The sequence below is a fragment of the Atractosteus spatula genome, chromosome 15, assembly GCF_055471065.1.
Source record: "Atractosteus spatula isolate fAtrSpa1 chromosome 15, fAtrSpa1.hap1, whole genome shotgun sequence".
NCBI lineage: Eukaryota > Metazoa > Chordata > Actinopteri > Semionotiformes > Lepisosteidae > Atractosteus > Atractosteus spatula.
This window is the reverse complement of record NC_142720.1, coordinates 12951531-12971643: the sequence shown is the minus strand read 5'-3', so window position 1 is coordinate 12971643 and position 20113 is coordinate 12951531. Positions and strand designations below refer to the sequence as shown.

Below are 20113 nucleotides of genomic sequence, written 5' to 3'. Positions count from 1 at the left end.
TAAAATTCTCTCAACTTTAATCGGTTTCAAAAAGGTTCACAACAGATGTAACACTTAGAAGGGAGTTATAGCCATTAATTCTCAATATTTGGACTTATACATTCTTCTTCTAATTATACTGTTGGCAATTGTCAATTCTCTGAATAAAAGCCTTTTGGTTATTTGGATAGAATTTCAAGATAAAAATGAAAATGCAAAAATACAAAATTAAATGTAAACCAGTTTATTTTGCTCTTAAGTAGTGTTCTTGAAGCACTACAGCATGGTAAACAATGTAAATTAGTACAATTTGTCTCAAAAGCCATCTGAATTAACATGAGTTATAAAGATGCAGCCTATGCTAACCGATAAATATTTTTAACCACTTTTAACTTCGATTTAATGAAGGCTCACAAATGAGCAATGCTCCTCATTGAGGAAAACAAAAAGCTGTTGTCGGCAGAGCGACAGCACACACACACACCAAAAAAATCTGTAAAAATAACCAACTTTTGTGTTCCCGTGTTATTAAAGATGCTTTACAATAGGATGATATGCACATAATCTTGCTGCAAAATTCATGTCTAGCCACAAACTGCGATAGTTTAGTCAAGCACAACCATGACCCAAACTTTAACCTACATTGTCTGACAAAAGCAGCATCTTTGTCCTCAATTATAATCCTCTAACTTGCAATATTTGTCATATGCTGCAGAGTACAGGCATGCCACATTACTGCAACATCCCCTAGATTTAATAAATTTGTATCTGCAACAGAATGATTCTAGAAGCCTTTCTGCAGTAGACTTTACACGTAGAAGTTTACATAAATCTGTTTCTCTTGCCTTTGACAAACTGATGGGCAAGAAAATACTTAAAATGTTTTAATTCTTACAATCTCATGCAGATCTAAATAAAGATGACCAAACAAACTTGAATTAACAATGGAAAGATATTACGCAAAAGATCTCATACAAAACGCATACTATGTAAAAAGGGCCACTAGGTGACACTGTATAATTTACATATTGGCATTGTTTTGGTCAACAAGTACCCAAAGCGCTGTTCACTTCAGTAAGCAGCATCAATTTTCAGTCACACATTTCTTCTGGAATTTCGTGTGGATTTAAGATTCCAGGAACAGACATCTGAAGTTTGTGTTTCTCTTCCTGGGCTTGCCGAAGCGATGCTTCTCTTTCTTCCAAGAACAAGTCTGTGGTATCTTCACCAGCAAATTCCTATTAAAGGAAAAGGAACACATGTCAAATTCCTTAAAGCACTGTCAAAATCTCACAGCTGCTGACTGCCTGAATTCAGCAGTATAAATGAAACCCCCGAGTTTGGGGAGAATTCATATTTGTTTTCTCAAGAAAAGGGTATATATTTATTATAGCCAGGCTAAACATTTCAAAGATAACAGAACCATTAGAAGTAAAATATGGTGCAACTGCATACAAAGGAAAAGAAAATTTTTCAAAATTATTTAATTAGTAAAGGCACAATTTGCAGTGACATGTGAGCAAAGTTTCTGGATACTTTAAATTTGTGATCAAGGAGTTAGGTATATACCTTAATTTGTACCAGGAAATCCCGCAGGTGTTCTTTGAAGGCAGGGATATCTTGATTTAAGCTGAACAATCCTGTTACAAACACTTTCACTTGGGCACTGAAAATTAAAAATAACATTTGTTAAAAAAAGTAATTTCAAATAATTTAAATGGTATGTCCATCAAGTTTTTAAACTTACTCTTGCAAATGTGGGAAGGCGGTTTTCAGAAGGTTGGCCACATACTCTTGAATGAACACCTGGTTGTTGACCGGATTTGTAGGATTTAATGCTGCATTTATTTTACCTTCTTCCACCAAATTGAACATGTATGCAAGGATCGATGCATGCATTGTTAAACCTGCAAGAACAGATAACCAATTTAGGCACTTCATTCTTAGCACAAAAGGGCTGATGGATACAGATTCACATTGAAATAAAATGACAATTATAACAAACTAGCAAAAACAAAACTCAAAGACTTGCATTACTCTGAAGATCGTGGATAGATTTCTTACCAGCAGTATGGGATGTATCTGTGACTACGGAGAAGATATGTTGCAATATGTCACAGAAATACGTCTGGTAGAAACTTTGGGCTGCAGCTTCTTCCTGGGCAACATTTTGTAAAAGAGTATACAGAATCTGCAAACCTGAGAACAGAAGAGTTTCAATATAAAACTAGTACAAGCAGAGAGAATTGTTCATTGTTTTTCTTTTTTGCAGTTAAGTTGGAAAAGAATTCTGATTTAAACGCACCCGTATCAGCCACATTTCGCATGGTATGCTTGAAAGCCCAGATAATGGAATCCAATACCAATTTAAACTGTGCAGGAGGAATGGCCAGGAATGCTGGGAAACAGTGCGAGTTGACTGCTTGTAGCAGATAAAAGAAATGTGTTCGGTGCTCAGGATATTCCTCAAAGTCCTGAAAAGCGATTAATACAATATTAATGTACTGACATTGTCTGCTGCACTGTCTGATTGTCCGATCTTCATCTTTTCATACCATAAAATATTAGTGGAAGGCACTAGAGAGTTTCTCTGATATTTACCAATTAAAAAATGTATAGAATTTTTAAATTGTAAAATTTATTGATACATCTGAGCGGGAAAATAAATTAGTGCTAACTACAATAACTAAAAGTTTCTAAAGAATTCCCATAGTGACACTTAAACAACTCTGAGGCTAGAGAGGCTATTTATTTTACATGGCACTTTCTTCAAAACAATTGAAAAATTCTGGATATTATGGATTTTAATAAATAACACTGAAGGATATAGTTAACTGTGGAATACTATTTTAAGATTCAAAGTAGAAATATAAATTTCAGGATGAACACAGAAAGCTTACTTTGTTTATCATATTTAAAGTACATTCAAATACTGCGTCAAAGATTTGAGGAATTTCAACTGTGATGTGTCCTCCCAATTTATTCACAATTGTAGCCATTGTACTGAGTACTTCAGGTTCTCTGGCAGCTGGAACATTTCTCTGGTAATCAATCAACACAGCATCAAGAAGTGGAGGTACAAAGTTCTCTGCCACCTGCAAAACCAAGTTTGGGCGATAAGTTAGCAAAATCTTTTTTTACACACCCAAAAACAAACTCTCTATAAAAAATAATATTAATAACCTACCATTTGTGGATCATTAGAACGACTGACCCAACCTGAAATTAATTTCAGTGTTTCCCTTTTCACTGTTCTCATACTTCTTATCAAAGGCTGCTTTGTTACCATCTCTCCTGTGAACATTAAGAAAAAGCATCATCAAAATGAAACATCAATTTCAACAGCCATCTGCCAAAATGCTTACATAGTTTACATTAATTGAAAATGTTCATTCTTTTCCCCTTCAGGTGTAATCTCAGAGAATATGCCAAAACGTTGTATTCTCTATTTATAGATTTCTTCTCAAAGTACTTTAAAATTAACATTCAACAGAAGCAACCCCCACCCAGCAGTTATGATCCATATTTTTAAAAAAAATACCGTTTGTCTGAATTGCAGCAGAAATGTTTTCACTGAGGCACTTGTACACATTCAGCATATCCAAGTAGATTCTCCCAAGCTGAATGACAAAAGGATGTCCCACAGCTTTACAAGCTCTCACATTTGTTTTCAGGATGCTGCCAAGCTGTTTCACTGTTTCCGGGTCCTTCAGAATGTCTACATTCTATTTAAAATAAAAATTTAGACAACATAAGAAACAATGCAGGCATTTTAGATCCATGTTACAAGAACTTGTCTCATTTAAAGCAGTTTGAGAATTTCTGGAAACTTCATAATTTCCAGGTTCTATTCATAATGTTTTTCAGATAAAGTTTTAAAAGTGGAATTTTTAGACCACCACTTTTGGTATCTGTCTTTTTAAGTACTTGATAAAACCTAGCTCTGTCTCTGCATGTCAGAACTTTCAATTTAACCAAGGCCTGCAAAGTATAAACTAGAATAAAATTAGAACCATTCAATACCTTGCTGACATTACTTACTTTGGTTGCTTGCTGAATAATGCTATCCCACACTTGGTTAGGCAACAGCATGTATTTTTCTATCAAATGCTCTTGCACTGCTTGATCAGTCTGTGCCCCAATCATATAGCCAACAGCTTCATAGAAAGTATGCACCTTTAAAGAAAACAGAGGGAAAGACTTAAGATAGTATGCTTTCAGTGACCTTAAAAGTAAGCCATTCCACTGCAATACACTTCTGTTACACAATTTTAATTTCCCAGTACACCATTTACACTTTTTTTAAAAAACACAAAATAAGAAGGTCATCTTAATTAAATTCTTAATGAACACTTATGAGACTAACTTCAAAATACATACTTAAGCTAAATGTGGTTTTAGTTTTAGGTTCTCCATACATGAAGAATAATTAAAAGTACTGTGAACAAGTTAGGTTTACCTGCTGTGGTTGAAGATCACAGATGATTGTGTTGATGTTGTTCAGAATTTCATCAATAAAGGGCATTACCTCTCCAACCTGCACCTGAACAAAATGTCTCCGGCATTTCTGTGCTATTTTAATGAATGTGTCACATGCCATGTCCTGTACACCATCATGGGTTTCTGAAAAGCAACACAAATCTCTTTTGTAACTAATTTATTCTCTAGCAACAAGACTCTTTATCATCTCTAAGTAAAAGGTATTGCTCTTCAACTCTCCAAGAGAGCATTTTGCAATACTCAGTTTGTAAACTGAAAAGGCAGGTACAGGTATAACCAGTAAATGGTCAACTGCTATCTATCTTCACTCGTTGACTTGTTGTTAATTTGTTCTGGTTTAAATCGGTCATTTATGCCTTTAGTTTCAACATCTAGGTTTAGGTTCAATTGACTGTACTTACCATGCATGAACTCAAACAGTTTGTTGACCACAGTTTTCAAAAATTTCCAGTGAGCTCTGAGGAATCGTGGGTACTGGCCCACAATGTACATGATATTAGATGCAATGATTGCTTTGTTGTCCTTTCCCCTCTTTTGTTCACAAAGACCCAGTAAATCCTAAAAACAATCATAAATCAATTTACAATTTCAAACTTAATTCAGCAAACATCGTTAATTAAAAAAAACACTTTTGTACAAAGAATGAGTACTTAAAACAATGAAAAATATGAAAGATAAACCCACAGGAATTGCCAAGAACGCATGTCCAACAATTTATACAACAATCTGAAAAAAACTATGAATCTTGCAATGCTTGAGGATTCCGCTTCCCTAGTATTGGTGGCTTTTACAGTTCAAAACTATTCCTACATTTCTGATGCAATCATCAAGCACATTTTGACTGAGCTGGACCTGGTGAATATACAACCAATCCATTATAAATGTAAAGAGGAAAAACATTTCTTTAACTCTTCACAAACATGTACACTTAAAGCTGAAAGAACCTGTACCTAGAATATACCTAAAATACCACCTCATCATTATTCTCGTTTAATTGTTACATTATTCAGATTTAAGTACATACCTTAATGACAGTGACCAAGAATCTTTTTTCATCTTCTTCATGCATTGCTCCACTGATTGAGCCAATAGCCCAACACAGGGTATTAAGGTTTTTCCAAGACCATTCTGTACCATTTACTTGATTGTGAAGTTTCTCTGTCATTATGCGCTCTGTATCTGCGTAGTCTAAATGTGTAAGGTACACTACAGAGAAATAATAAATTGATTTAAGGTTAGGACATATGCAACTTAAATTTATCAAATGCAACAACTGAATTTTATTTTTTAAAAGTGCTTACCAAGGGTCTCTCTCATATTTTTGTACAAGTTGATTGAATCTGTATCTTTCATGAATTCTCTGACAACTTCTCCCTGGTCATTCTCCACAACCAAAACTTCTTCTGGTTTTGCCATTCGGCTCACCATAAGCAGACGAACCTTGGAGAAAACATTTTTTAAACACTGGTGATTTTCTTCCTTACTGTTATACTGCTTACACAATTTCTATGCATCGTTTTCTTATATAAAACAATGCTGGTCACAACACTTACTTTGGATAACACAGGTAAATAAAGCTGCCTTCGAGGAGGAACATCAAAGTGCTGGCTTCCAGACAGCAGTGGAGATGTTGTTGTTGAGAATGGACTTTCCCTATAAAGCTCAGCTGCTAAATGGTTCCAATACTCAAGACAAATTTTGAAAATTTCTGTTTCCTCCACTTCCGATACCAACAACATGTAATGAAGAGCCTGTAAAATTAAAGTTAAAATGACATTATCCAATTATAGATTGTTGACTATTAAAAAGCAGCCATTGCTTTAATATTAGACTTTAGAACTTACCTCCATTAGCGTTTCCCTTAGATTTAATCTTTTTTCAATCAATTGCCCATGTTCTTTCAAAAACGTACAGAGAAACAAGCTTAGATTCTGTATGAAGTTCTGCTCATCATCTTTTCCATTGGAATATGCCAATCTGATATTGGTGTTCAAAGGAAGCATCTGTAGATCAAAAAGTATTTTAGGAGAGACCTTCAAGACACCATTGTATTATTGCAGTATAGAACAAGCTACCTAGCCATTTAGTTGAAGCCGCTACCCTCACTTCTTTAAAGAAATGGCCTAGGAAAATCTTTTAATCATGTAGCTATTATCTTCCTACAGGGCTCCTCAAATTTGTAATTATTCTTAAGTGCTTACTTAGTTTGAATCAATTTCCTTCCTCACAACTAGCCAAACATTTTGGACGCTCAATAGGGTAATCCCACAAGTGCTGCTAACTACAAATTCTATCTTTTTAGAGGTGTTTAAAATGTTTAATATCCAAACACATTCAGTAAGACACTGAAACTTTAAACTAGCATCTAAAGCAATCTTGAACAATAATGTGCTTTCTCCCATTAAAAATAACTGGATTCTTAGTTATAAAAACAGCACAGCACCAACAATTTGAATACAGAATAAAATACTTACTTGTTTGAGCTGCATCATTGTCAGAGTAAAGAGAGTAACAAACTGCTCTTCATACTGACTGACACTCACACCTGCAATCTCTGTCAGGCACTTCAAAGTCACGTTTCGGAACATTGGGACGTTTAAAAACTGAAAGTTTTAAAAGGATTAATCAATTTATATCATGCACCAATAGACAACCTTATACAGTTTATATAAAAAAGCAACTAGCCTTTTAAAAACATCTCAAACCTTTTGTGTCAATGTAATTTTTACTACTTTAAAAATGTAATAAGTTTACAACAAAAATAACCCTGAATACACTTGTCAAATCCTGAACAGACAAATTTTGAATTGTAAATAATCCACTGTGGACTTCAAGGAAACCTGAGTTGTTCGGATGAAGCTCTGAACCTACCTTGTATACAAGTGTACTTATGAGTTTTGTCTCAAATATATAACCCAGTGGAATCCAGTTTAGAAATCGGAGTAACGTCTCCAAGGTTGCATGTACAAGTGGAGCATTCTGGGAGTTTTCCTGTAAAGAACAATTCATTTTTAAGCAAAACGAGACAAGTCTCAATTTAATGCATAAAGTAAACCCTTAGGTCAAGATTCAACCTACCATAACAAACTGGCAGAGTTGGAATATCTGTGAGAACTCATTGCACATACTAGAAGAAAAAAAATAAGTTAATTTATTGCACCCATCTGTATTTACAATTTATCAACCAGAAATTATGGACTTTTCTACACAGACCACAAACCTTACCATGCTCTTTGGAAATGATGTAGAGCTGAGATTATATGTCAATGAACAGATCAATTAAGAATGAGTTACTGCCTTCAGTCATCGGAAAAGTTGTTTCCAAATTTTCACAATGTCCAAAGAGAAAAGAGACTACTGGAGTTACTAATATGCCCTTAACCCAGGTTATAAAAGACAGAGGACTGCCTTAGACTCTTAAGAATACAACTCAAGGTCATTAACATATAATGAGGTATATAGACCTGTTACAGTACCTGTCTTTCAAATGCTTTGCTTTCACTTGTGTCATCTGCCCACTGGAGAAATCAAAGACCTCTTCACTTAAAAGTTTGAGAATGATCATGTTGTTCTGACACAGGCTTTCACTGGTCCTACTTGCTCCCACAATGTCACTTATGAATGTTGGCCAATGTTTAGGCCATTCCTGTTTCAGTATCTGTAAATAAAATACCATTTTAAGAATCAAAGAATGTGTTTTTTGGGAGAATAAGGGGTTTTGGTTTCTTATTTAAAAACACTTTTACCTCTAATCAAATTCAACTTAATTTGAATTGAAACCACCAGGCAATTTACAAAAGCAAATAATGACAGTCAATTGGAACACCCCAGAAATACACCCATCTTTTAGAGTGGTAATTTTTCTCTTTCTATGCAACTTTTCTAATTGATAGACAATTTTCATCAACCGTTAAAGCTCAAGTGATTTATTAAAACTTAAGAATCTGAAACATACCTGGACCAGGATCATATTCAGTTTTCCAATGTACACCTTCTCTTTCTGAAATTTAAAAAATATTTACTTCTTAAAACTTTACAATAATACATTATGAGCTAATCTTTAACAGTGTGAAAAGGCCACAAGTTTAATTTCCATGAAATCTAAGGCAAATCTAAACACTTTTCACACTGGCACACCCAAGCCAAGATGAGTAGGACTCAGTTCTTTTCACAATACTCCATGCTGTCTGGAAAGATTAGACAAAGGTGGAGAGAATAAGGGTGTAAGTATAATGCTAGAGAATTAATGCCAAGATAAACATTTGTTTTAAACATCTCTGAAACTATCAATAAATTAAACACAAAAATGAGAAGAATCTGAAAAAGCCTAAAGCACATAACACACATTCAACGCTTGTGTTGAAATACGGCATAATCATCATAAATGCTAAGTAACTGCCTGGAAAACATCACAAGTACTTGTGGAAGTGTTGACTTATCAGCAATATACATAGTGACAATGTAAAACTAAATTGGTCTACTGTAAGTAATAAAAAAGGTTTAACATTGCACTAAAACACAACAGCTGTTTTTGTATTATCATTTTGGTTAAGTGGAAGCCTACGTATTTATTTTGTCCCCAGTGACTGCTTTGCATTTTGCACATTAAGTCACATAATGCATTTTCTACATGAAGCACCAGTCACAAAAAGTGAAATGTACACAATGAGCATCAAAAGAAAGTAACCAACAGCAAAAATTCTAAGTTAAGAAGAAAATTACTTTTATGTAGCAGATACATTGACAAGACAGATATTAGGTTCATTAACATTTGTTAATAAAATCAACAGTTCTACTGTTAGAGTCACTGTACAGTAGCATGTGTGGCTGCCACAGCAAGCAGTGTATGCTTTATAGCAGTTTGCATAAACTCATGGGATTCTGTCCCATTACTCCCTTAGAGTCTGAACAAGTATCTGTTCACTGGTCTCCAAGCCACAGATGTCCCAGCTCAATCCACAAAGTTTTAAATGGGGCAGAAATATACCAATCTGGCCCTCCAAGGCAGAACTGTTACATTCTTGCCACCTAAGAATAAGATTAAGATGAGTCTGCAGAATGGGTAGCAAGCAAGGCACCAGAACTTGATCAGCGTAGCAAGGTGATTGATGGCATCTTATCCCCACAAGTGATTAGTTGCTATAGACTTCTGCCCATACCCTCAAATTTGGAATTCCTCATCGACTAGTCTGCTACAGACAACAATTAGTGTATTTATTCTGCACCATACTCACACATGTATAAAACAAAACAGGATGATCTACACAAAAATGCTAGTGAAGCTCACACCGGCTCATTCCTTTATACCGATGCGCACTAGTCAGCACTGGGCCTGTGTAGTCATCTGAATTGTGAACAACTATTGTCAGCTGCTTCCTCAACCTTGGTAAGTTGTCACTATTTGTGGTCCATCACTGAGTGACTGTTTGGCTGTAACTTCTTGTAACATCTTTGTAACGTTAAAAAATGTTCAAATCAGGTTGCTGCGTCAGCATACGTAGGCTGCAAAGGAACAAGTAAAGATTTAGTCCACACTGAAAAAAGAAAGGGAACGCAATGTTTCAGCTGTGGAGGCTTCTTCAGGTGTGGCCTCCACTTGACACTTGAAGACGACTCCAGAGCCAAAACGTTGCATTTCTTTAATTCTCTTTTCAGCATGGAATAAACCTTTACTTGTTACATTAAAAAATGGTGGCTGTTAAGGTCCCAGATGCCAGCAAGAGTGTGCTTCGTCCGGCCTCCAACATACTAATGGCACAAAGGCGTTCATTTTTTGATAACCAGGGCTTTAATAGTTCCTTTCTCCCACACAAACGAGGTGTTTAAGTGCTTATACAACGGTTCAAGTTACTCACAGTCATCAAGACACCAAAATCTATGTATTTTTTTCTAGGAAATGTCAGACTTCACAAAATCAGCCTATACCAACAAAACCTTGATTTTATAGTACAACACTAAGAGTTGTTAGCCTAAACATTTCCCAGTATTCACATTGTATTTGATCATTTTTAATACATTCTGACACTACTTCCTGAAAATAAGAGCCCATGAGATTACTCAAAATATATAAGGTCTGAGCTTTTAAAAGTTTCCTAAGTTTCCAGTTTTACTAGAAACATGGTAAATACTGGAATGCAGCAAAATATCATTTTTCCTGATCCCAAACAAAAAAAAGGACACTTTGCCCATTCACACAAACATAAAAAATCTATTCTTGCACAACAATCCATTCTAATTTCTGTGATGAATTTTCCATCAAAAAGAAACTAAAACAAAAATGACAGAAAAATGCTGAATATCAATGTACCTATGAAAAAAAAACCCACGCTTTGAATTTTTAAGAACTCAATCAAGCTATAACCAAAACCGTATTGCTGACAGATCAATGTCACATTAACAAGTCCACAGTAAATCAACACTGCCTGTGGGCCAGAAGTGCCTTGATCTTTATTCTCATTCAAGCATTCAAAAATAGACAAGACTGTTACCCCAGCCACCCCTGCCCACCCAGTACCAGACAGACAGCTTGCGAAGCTGCCATCTCACAGCTTTGCTACAGCTAGGCAAAACGGCCTACGAGAAACAAGCGAAAGGCTCAGCTTGAGTGTGTCAGTGTGAAAAAGCCATAAAAGGCACCTCATTGAACCTAAAAAAAATCAAGGGGAAAATATTTGCCATTGGAAAGCAAAAATGCTCAACTTACCTCTACATTTGTCGCATCAGATGAAGTCTTGATAATGAGACCAACAACATATTTTTTGATTCCTAAAAGCAAAAAAACAACCAAGTTGAAGCTAAAATTTTAAATAGTTATAACTGCAAAATGGAATATTGCTAATAGGGCTGGGAGTCAAGTAACCTTGAGAAGAAATGGTCATTTGCAATTCTACTTTTGTGTCAGTCTAGCGGTCAAAATAATCCCATGAAACGAAGCTCTTCAAATTGAGGGATACAACCCACTCCCACCTGAAGTTCAATATCTGAAATTTCTTCTACAATTAATGAGAATTTAAAAGGCTAGTTACGCCCTTCTGACAAAGAAATTTTAAAAGGGTAAGAAAATTCACCTTGTTCATCTACTTCACTTATAAATGAACATGAAGTTTAGAATATAACTGACCCAACTAAGAGGTATACTTGGATCATTAAGCCATGTTCTCTTCAACTTCAAATGCTGCCTGAAATGACATACTTGCCAGTCGCTTGTATTAGATTGCCATGAATAAATTCATCTACTGTCAGAAGTGAAAGACTCAATGATTAAAAATAAAAAGCCATTTAAAAATAAAATGAAAAAGTAGGTATCCAATTTAAAAACTCCCAGCCCTAATTATAAATAGAAAGATTAAGCAGCAACTCAAACAAGAAAATTCAATCTTAGAGGCCTTTTGTTTCTGTTTTTCAAATATTTACCATTAATAGGCTTACAATTTCTTTCACAAATGAGACTATAGTTACATTCCTTAAAAAACATTTAATCAAATGGATAGTTATGTTTAAGATACTACATTAGGCTGCATTGTATAACTCTACTGATAACTCTGGACAATTATGGAATGTAAACCTGTGATCATGTGTTAGAAGTTTCAAGATTCTAGTTTCAAGCCTTGGAAATCTCACAAGGTATTCAAGCTGTAGTGGAGACAGTGTCTGGTATTCTTTAAAAAAACATTTAACAATATTTGCAGTGTCCCTGTGTTAAAACTGAAAACACTCAATCTGTCTCATAGAAACACCCACCTGTTGTAGAAGTTCTCTCTCAGCAGAATAAATGTTATTCAGAACAGAACACACATTTATAGACTATGCCATCTGCTATACATACAAGTGAAGATGCTTATTGTTTTCTCACATTCTAGTGGTATACATTGCAAGAAGTCTTCACAATACTTATTACAGTAATTTAAAGTTACACAATTTGTATTTTGCTATTTTGTCTAAAGCATTTTCAGAGCACAAGTGGCAACCTAATTGTTTCTCTTGCCCAAGTTACTTGACCTGGCCACAACATCTTTCTCTTCCAATGACAACCTACTGTATAGTTTTGAACAGTGTACAATTCCCTACATTTAGGAAGCAATTACAACTTCACGTTTAAATTGTATACACAAAATTAATTCTGCTCCCTGAAAGGTGTCTTAAAAGACACGTTAATTTTATAGGGATTACCTGAAATGTAAGAGTTTTCCATCTAACTAGCTAAAAATCAGCTCTAGTAAATTATACAAAATTTCAACAAATTGGAGGTTATTCTAAAATGTATCAAGTCAAAAATTCAAAGGGCACACTTTTGTTTTTTCTAGAAATTGGCCTATGTTACAAACACTCATTGTATAAAAAAATTGAATTTCTCAGATTCCCTTGATAAAATAGAGGAAACTAATGTAGTTTTGCAAAGACTGAGTACATACAAGGCAATCTAAATAATCTACTTTTACATTCTATATTCTACATTTCATTGAGACAAAGCTGGAATGTTTCATTGCCTAACAAATCAGTAACAGTTGGAAAAATAAGGTTTACTACAAGTGTAGTTTTTCCCCAGCATCTTAAGCAAACATCACCCATTATTTTCTAATCAGCAAACATTAAGTGCGTCAATACTTTTTGAAGATTATGAGCGTGCAAAATGGGATTATTAAAGTCTTCAAGGATATGAAGCTCCATTCCAAAGCACAAAAACACACTATTTCAAAACATCAAGAAAACATTTATGGATACTTATCACCTTTTCCTTCCAAAACATTGCACTGTTATTTAAAAATAGTTACTTAAAAATCTTAACAAAAAAGCAGTTCCACCCTTGCGTCTGTACATTTTATTTTGCAGGGGTTGCAAATGTTACAAAAACCCAGATTTTCTTATAACTACTTAACAGCTTCCAGTGGTGCACACTAATTGTAGAAAACAGAATTATGAATGAGACTATCTTAAGGTCTATCCTGTCCTAGTCCTGAATCTGAACTAATGGTGTTCACAACACTATTCGAGTGCTGGCAAAGAGGCAGTAGTATGGAGCAGTGGTTAAGGCTCTAGACTGTAGTCATGGGTTGAAATCCCTAATTAGGCACTTGATTGCATGAAAAGCAAAATTCAAGAAAAAAAAGCTGTTACTTTAAGAACTTTCAATCCTAAAACTTCAGGGGGTCTACTAAAAAAACTGGCACCAATTCACGTGTTTCACATTTATTTAAAATAGTATTTTATTACTTTGTATTACATGTAGAAATACCAAAAACACAAAAAATTATGGGTCTTACCTTCACATTGATTTCGTGGTAGAATTTTCCATCTTGTTTTAATAACCGTTTCCAGGATTTGCAGTGCATAGTACTGTAATACATTATGAAAATATAAGTTAGGGGTTGGTAACTCAAAAAAACTTTAAAAACATTAAAATAGTGCACATTGAAAAACATATTTGCTCTTAATTATGCCTGCCTGAAATACCACATTTAAAAAAAATTGCAAACATACAGAATTTGTATTACCGTTTTAATGTACTAGGACACGGTTCATGCAGATTTTATGATTTGCTACAAGTATCAACATTAAGATCAAACCCTGTAGAAGTCCTGCTGTTTTTCCACAGTAATACACCAGAAAACACAAAAGGAGTTATTCAATATTGGCTGCTTAAAAATGGGAGCCAGAGAAATATTAAGATACAATTTTAAAAGAAAGAGTTAACCTCTGGTAAATTACCAGATATTAAGACTTAAGCAAACCAGACAGCACTGAAGCATCCAGCCACCAGTCTTCCTGACAAACTTGTCAGATACAAACACAGCAAGTGCTGTAGCCCGCATAATACACTAGAACACCTTCAACTGGTGTTTGTCTTAAGGAACAGCAAGACAACCCACAGGTTAACTAATGAGATCAGTTCCATTCCCCCCTTATTTCTATTAAATTAAAATTCAACGGAACGTATTCAAAAGGTTAGTGATTTTTTCATTAGGCCCGCCAGTATTTCAACCATAGGGATCACTAAGTGAAGAGGAAAAAAAGGAGGACAATCAAGAACAAAACACTGCAGTATTAATCAGTTAAGGTAGCATGATCCTGTGCAATGAAAAAAAGCATACGACAAGTGAGGTTAGCAATTAAAGGTGCGTGTTACTGGTGTATATGCAGCTCTTTTTTATAAAAAAGAATTAACTATTAACTATTACACCTTTAACGTCAAGACGAAGAATTGCTTGCAATCATGTCACCACTGTATTGCAAGGTTTGAATGTTATGATGAGAGAAAGCAAAGGAAATGAATGAAAAAAGGAGAAGCACATGATCCCTACAGAAGAAATACCTGCTGTACTTTAGGTCTTATGGAACCTATTCAGTAAACCTAAACCCTCCCTCCTCCCATGAAACAATACAATTGATGAACAGAATTCAGTTAAAGGGAATCAAAAGGGTAGACCTTGTGGAGGCCTGCCGTCAAAGCCTAGCTGTGTCAGTTGCACAGGAAGACACCCCTTTTCTTCCTATTACAAGCAATCAACATAATGGAACATTAAGATTAATATCAAATAGTAACAGCTTGTATAAAAATTAAATAATTAAAAGCCAAATGTCTTAGTGCTAAATCGATGCACTATAAAAAATTTAGACAAATTTAAGAAATGTTTACCTTTTGTTTTCTTTCTGTTCCGCTAATGACCTCAATTTTCGCAAGTTACAAATTTGTGTATTAAAATACTGTTGACAAATCAACTCAAACATTAGTAATGTCTGTCAGTATTAAAGAGCAATTTTACAGGCAAGCAAAAAAAGGCAAACTGTCATGTACCATAACTTTGAGGAAGTCTTTTTATACACTAAAATAGCTTACATGTAGTTCACCCAAACAGAAAGCCTTACTAAAATACATATGTATATACTTGGGTATATAGATACGCATTAGTACAGATTCAGGTAACAATTACAACTAATTACTGAGAATTTCACTAATTAAGCTTTGGAATAACTGAAATTTCGAAATACTATAAAGGACTGGCATTTTAAACTATTAAAGGTCAAACTCTTAAATGAATAACGCATGCCAAGCAATGTTATTTTACTGTAAGCAGTATGCTGTGTTGACTTTAACTGAAATGGTTGAGCAGATAGAAAAGCTTTGAAAGCTAGGCCTGAACCAAATATACAAGCATGTTTGTGTTACCATTTCATGAACACAAAACCAGAGCAAAACAGCAGGAAGCTTAGTCCACAATACAAGCAGAACACTTGCTTAGCTGATACAATCAAAACAAAAATTTAGTTTTCAACCTAATGGAGTTTGAAACCACAGCACTCATCTATGACTTCCTCAAAGTACAGATGTTCAGTCCTTCCTGTAATTATTCCAAGTCTTGCTTACCTTGGTGTTCATATTCTGAGAAAACTCCAAAATAGTGTCGACTCTTGTCCAAGCATCTGGATGTTCTTTCAAATGGGTCAACACCTCTTGTGCCATTCTTTGCTATTAAAGTAACAGATGATTTCAAGTGAAGTGAGCTGACAGAAGAGTAACTAAATACAGCATTAGAGATGTTGGTCTTAGCTTCAATAAGGAAAAAGTCCACTCAAAGCAGGTCAATAAGATTACAGGCCTCAGGTTAACCTGAAAAACAGTCTATTCTCTTTCCACACCAGAGGTCGCCAAATCCCACTTTTGAGGACTTCCAGATTTATCAATCCTTGTACCAACTAATTCTTAATTTCTCTCATTTATAAATAGCTCAATGGGGCTATATTGCTCTTTTCTAGTTCTTAAGATAATATGTAGAGACCTTATTAAAACTGTTTACGTGCAGCCTCATGGACCTGTGCTGGCACACTCTCCTTTTAAAGATTTGTTTTAATATAAATCATATAATCCATCAAGTAATTTGGTTATTGAAAGCTTAGGTTAAAGCAAAGCTATCAATACTAAATTTATTTTAGGAATGCATATTAAAAGTAATGTTGCATGAGATGTTAATTCTGCATACTGCACTATTAAACTTCTTCACAACTGCAAAAGTGATTAAAAATAAGATGCTTTACAGATCAAGCTTTTACATAGTAATTTAAATGTTAAAAAAAAAGCAATGCATTAATTTAAGAATGTTTTATCATTCATTTTTACCTGTGGCCCTTCACCATGGTACAAACAATTCACCACACTGTCCAATAGGTTGATATCCAGTTTCTGGCTGAAATCCAGCAGCTGGCGAGCTGCATGGTCTGCTAACATTGTCATAATTGCTGGCATAGAGTACTGCAACAGAAAAAAATTCCAACAGGCAAAGTCATGTGAATTGAACAGTGATTAAGGCACACAATTCCAGACAGCTGTTGGCCCGAAGGTCTTTCAGGACAAAACAGAGCTGCATGTAACTGAATTCGTAGTACAGTACACATCTCAGAACTTCAAATAAACTCTTGACACTTCACTGGACTGTTAAATCTTAAAACTAAACCACGTAGTCTAGAATATAGGAAGTTTCTTGGAATTTTTCAACAACCCTCCAAATCAAAAATTGCATACAAGTCACATAGACGAAACTCTTTGGCATTCGCCTATACAAAATGGAATACCTAAGGCACGTTTGTAACAAAGGAAATCAATAAGGCCACAACAAAACATGTTAATCGATATCAGTCTACACCTGAAATTGGGTGGCGGGCTGGGGTGTCCGTGATGAAAACAGACTACTGGTAAGCGTGGGCACAGGACTTGGGGCGCTTCCCAATACCGAAACCAAGTTCAGCACAAGTAAACTACTTTTAACTAGCAGAGCCTGAATTGGGCAAACGCAGCGGACAACCTTACAACAAGCATACTTCGGTTATTGAAGCACTATGCAAGAGCACTTTCAAACAGGACCAGGCAGTTTTCTTCTAAACTAACAAAAACACTCACAAGCCCTCTGACCCGTCTACACCCAGTTTACCCGCCCTTTCCGAAAGCAAAACTGAACGGTATCCCACCTGCTAAGCACGCCTGCTCAAGCAACGCACGTTGAGCGATCCACCACTGTTACAAGAGAACGTCAAAGTTGGCGTCTATTGATCTTGGTAATTCCTGCCACTGATGCAATGTAATTTTCAAGGAAGCGCGGTATTAAAAGGATTAGCTGTAATTGTTATTTAGATGGCAATTTCAGTCTTAAATTTCACTAAAACCATGCGGAGATCTAGCCATTTCAGAAGGCAGGCACGTTGCACGGGGCCTGATTTATATGCTATGACCGCATGCACAAGTGTTAAGACAGGCTGGTCATTGATCTAAGCAAAAAGAAAGCTAAACTAACACATTTACCTTCCCTGTAATTTCAGCATAAAAAAATGAATGATGCTGGACCGTTTTGCTCATTTTTAATTTTTATTCTTTCTTTCTCCCACACAAACACACCTCAGGCATTATTGGAGGATATCTAAAAGGAGTACTGGTGCAACTCCCAGCTAATGCCTGTAGTTCTGCTCGGTACTTGAAACATCCTTTTCTTTAAGGCCTGAAAGAAAAAAAACCCTTTGTCCTTACAAGTAGCTGAGAAAGCGTACCCCGTCTACGCGTAAATACAAATAAAAAAATATCAAATTGTCACCAAATCGTCTTTAATTTCCTTCTGTTTACATCATTTTTTACGCACTAAGAGCAACCCCTCCCTCCGAGGCGGCGGAGGCTGAACACGTGACTCACATAGTCGATTCGCTACTGTTCAGGGGAGAAAAAAAACATTTCTAGAAACTTCCACTCAATTGCACCTCGCTCCCATCTCACATTTTATACAATTTCTTTCCTTATCACTCTGGCGTCTCCATTTATTCTCCGCTAACAACACGGCAAAGGCGTCTGCTCCACTGCGTCCGCTGGCGAGCGCTCTGAGTGGTTGGATTTACTTTCATTCAATTTCTCAACAGGCCTCCACTCTCCACTATCGCTGTACGCACCACCATGAGTTTTAATGTCACACAGAACCCCCTCTCACAATCCTGAAAAGCCTTACCTATGCACCGTTTACTTACCTACGTTTTAAATCACTGTCCCCTCCTTTTGGTTTTTAATTCCACCAGTGAATTACAGTAAGTTTTTTCTTTATTATTCTGCAAATTTGTGAACCCAATATTTTCAGTGACTGGCACAGAAAAACCACAATTACCTGGTAAATCGCTAAATCCAAGGCTTAGGCTGAAATACGTGTGGCTTTCTAGCCAGAGAATCTAGAAAAATGATTAAATACCGTGGTAAGAATTTCTATACACTATTCCACAGAATGAGTACTGAGAGAATAAGAACCACTTATGTGGGTTCTCCTGCAATATTCACGGCACGCTAAGTAATTTGTTATTCCGGTTCATTTTACGAAACAAAATACTCTCTAGATTACAGTTTTGTTCTATTCTCTGAAATGTTTTATGCAGCGGGGCGGTTTAAGAGACTGTAAGCTCTGCGCTTCTTCTGCTCTCAAGCAACAAACTCATAACCGGTTGAAACCGGTTCAGACTGGGAGATTCCATCTCGGTTTAGTTTTCAGCCGATGGCGCCGCGGAAAGTTTGGACCAACGTCACGCCCATGCCCCCCGCCCATTGGCTGAGCGGACTTTAGCGACGGCTGAACTATTTTCCTATTGGCCGATTCCCGCGTCAGTCTATTTCAATTCTTACGGGCGCCCACGCCACCGCTCCGCCCTTGAGCCGAAAAAGAAGGCAGGATCACGGCGGAACGAAGCGCCTGCAATCTGAGTTTTGACTGGTCAAATCGCCCTGTCAATCTGGTTGGAGCCTGGTGCGCGTCTGAGTTACAATGAATCTGCAAGTTGCCAGGTGCGGCCATGATTGGCTCAAAACACTTGATTGACGTCTGGAAACTTGCATCTTTCACGGTGCTGGATATAATAAATTTAAAAAAAACACCCTTTTTCTGGTGCCCAGGCGGTGTATAAAATATTTGTAAGGTTACGGATTGTGATATCAGCGTTGCGGCCTTCCGAAAATCGTGCGCGGACAAGCAGATTAGAGAGCCGCTGCGCGATTGGAGAAGTTGGGTTTCTTTTTCCTCGGTCTCCTCTAACCTGGTAATTTTCCACTAGCTCCGAGGGGAGTGGTTGTGTAGTAACAGAGGGCATGATGCGCGCATGGTGTCAGCTAAAATAACGAAACAAAGGAGAAACAGCGTGCTGAGCGTGCACATAGCGAATGTGCGCGCGCACACACACACACACACATATATATAGTTTAACAAATGTCGCAAACTTAGAATATTTTCCAGAAGTTAAAGGGTTTTTATTAAGAGTTCAGCCCGCAATTTGTTGACAGGTCACGTGCGTCTGATCGAGCGCAGCGGTCGATGGAAAAATACAGGACTCTGGCTGCAAGAGCACCGTAGCGCTTGCAGAAATCGCAATGCAAAGTGCAGTTTCTGGACAGTGCATCACTCTCCTGCCGTGTGCGATTCGCGCTTTGAAGAGGTTTTAGTTCCTGTTAGACGGGTGACCGCGTTCCTGTAAATGCTCGGTTTATATTTCAGATGATTCAGGGTCGTACCCGATAGAATTCACGCATTTTGACAAGAGGTTTCCAGACCTTGCAGTGAAGGACTTCAAATGAGGGATTTTGTTCTCGCATTTTTTAGTGCTGTTTCAAGTACTGTTTTGCGCCCGAGTG

At 36.4% G+C, this 20113-nt stretch overlaps 1 protein-coding gene across 3 annotated transcripts; it reads right to left on the bottom strand.

The window, feature by feature from the left end:
* On the bottom strand, positions 1–18954 carry LOC148820062 (exportin-1). Of its 3 annotated transcripts, none has more exons than XM_088933991.1 (25): positions 18475–18954; positions 16592–16723; positions 15842–15943; positions 13740–13812; positions 11183–11244; positions 8435–8479; positions 7956–8137; positions 7558–7606; positions 7351–7470; positions 6954–7082; positions 6324–6482; positions 6033–6230; positions 5781–5919; positions 5504–5685; positions 4881–5037; positions 4439–4602; positions 4021–4155; positions 3521–3704; positions 3167–3273; positions 2880–3074; positions 2285–2453; positions 2044–2178; positions 1727–1886; positions 1549–1645; positions 1–1217 (listed from the first exon to the last, which is right to left on the bottom strand). In XM_088933991.1, the coding sequence occupies exons 2-25, from the start codon at positions 16715–16717 to the stop codon at positions 1071–1073; spliced, it is 3216 nt and encodes a 1071-aa protein (XP_088790117.1). In that variant the 5' UTR covers positions 16718–16723; positions 18475–18954; the 3' UTR covers positions 1–1070. The 3 variants fall into 3 exon arrangements, with proteins under 3 accessions (XP_088790117.1, XP_088790118.1, XP_088790116.1); XM_088933992.1 differs by having other exon boundaries at positions 18609–18687; XM_088933990.1 differs by lacking the exon at positions 18475–18954 and adding an exon at positions 17861–17966.
* Between the last annotated feature and the right edge of the window lie 1159 nt (positions 18955–20113).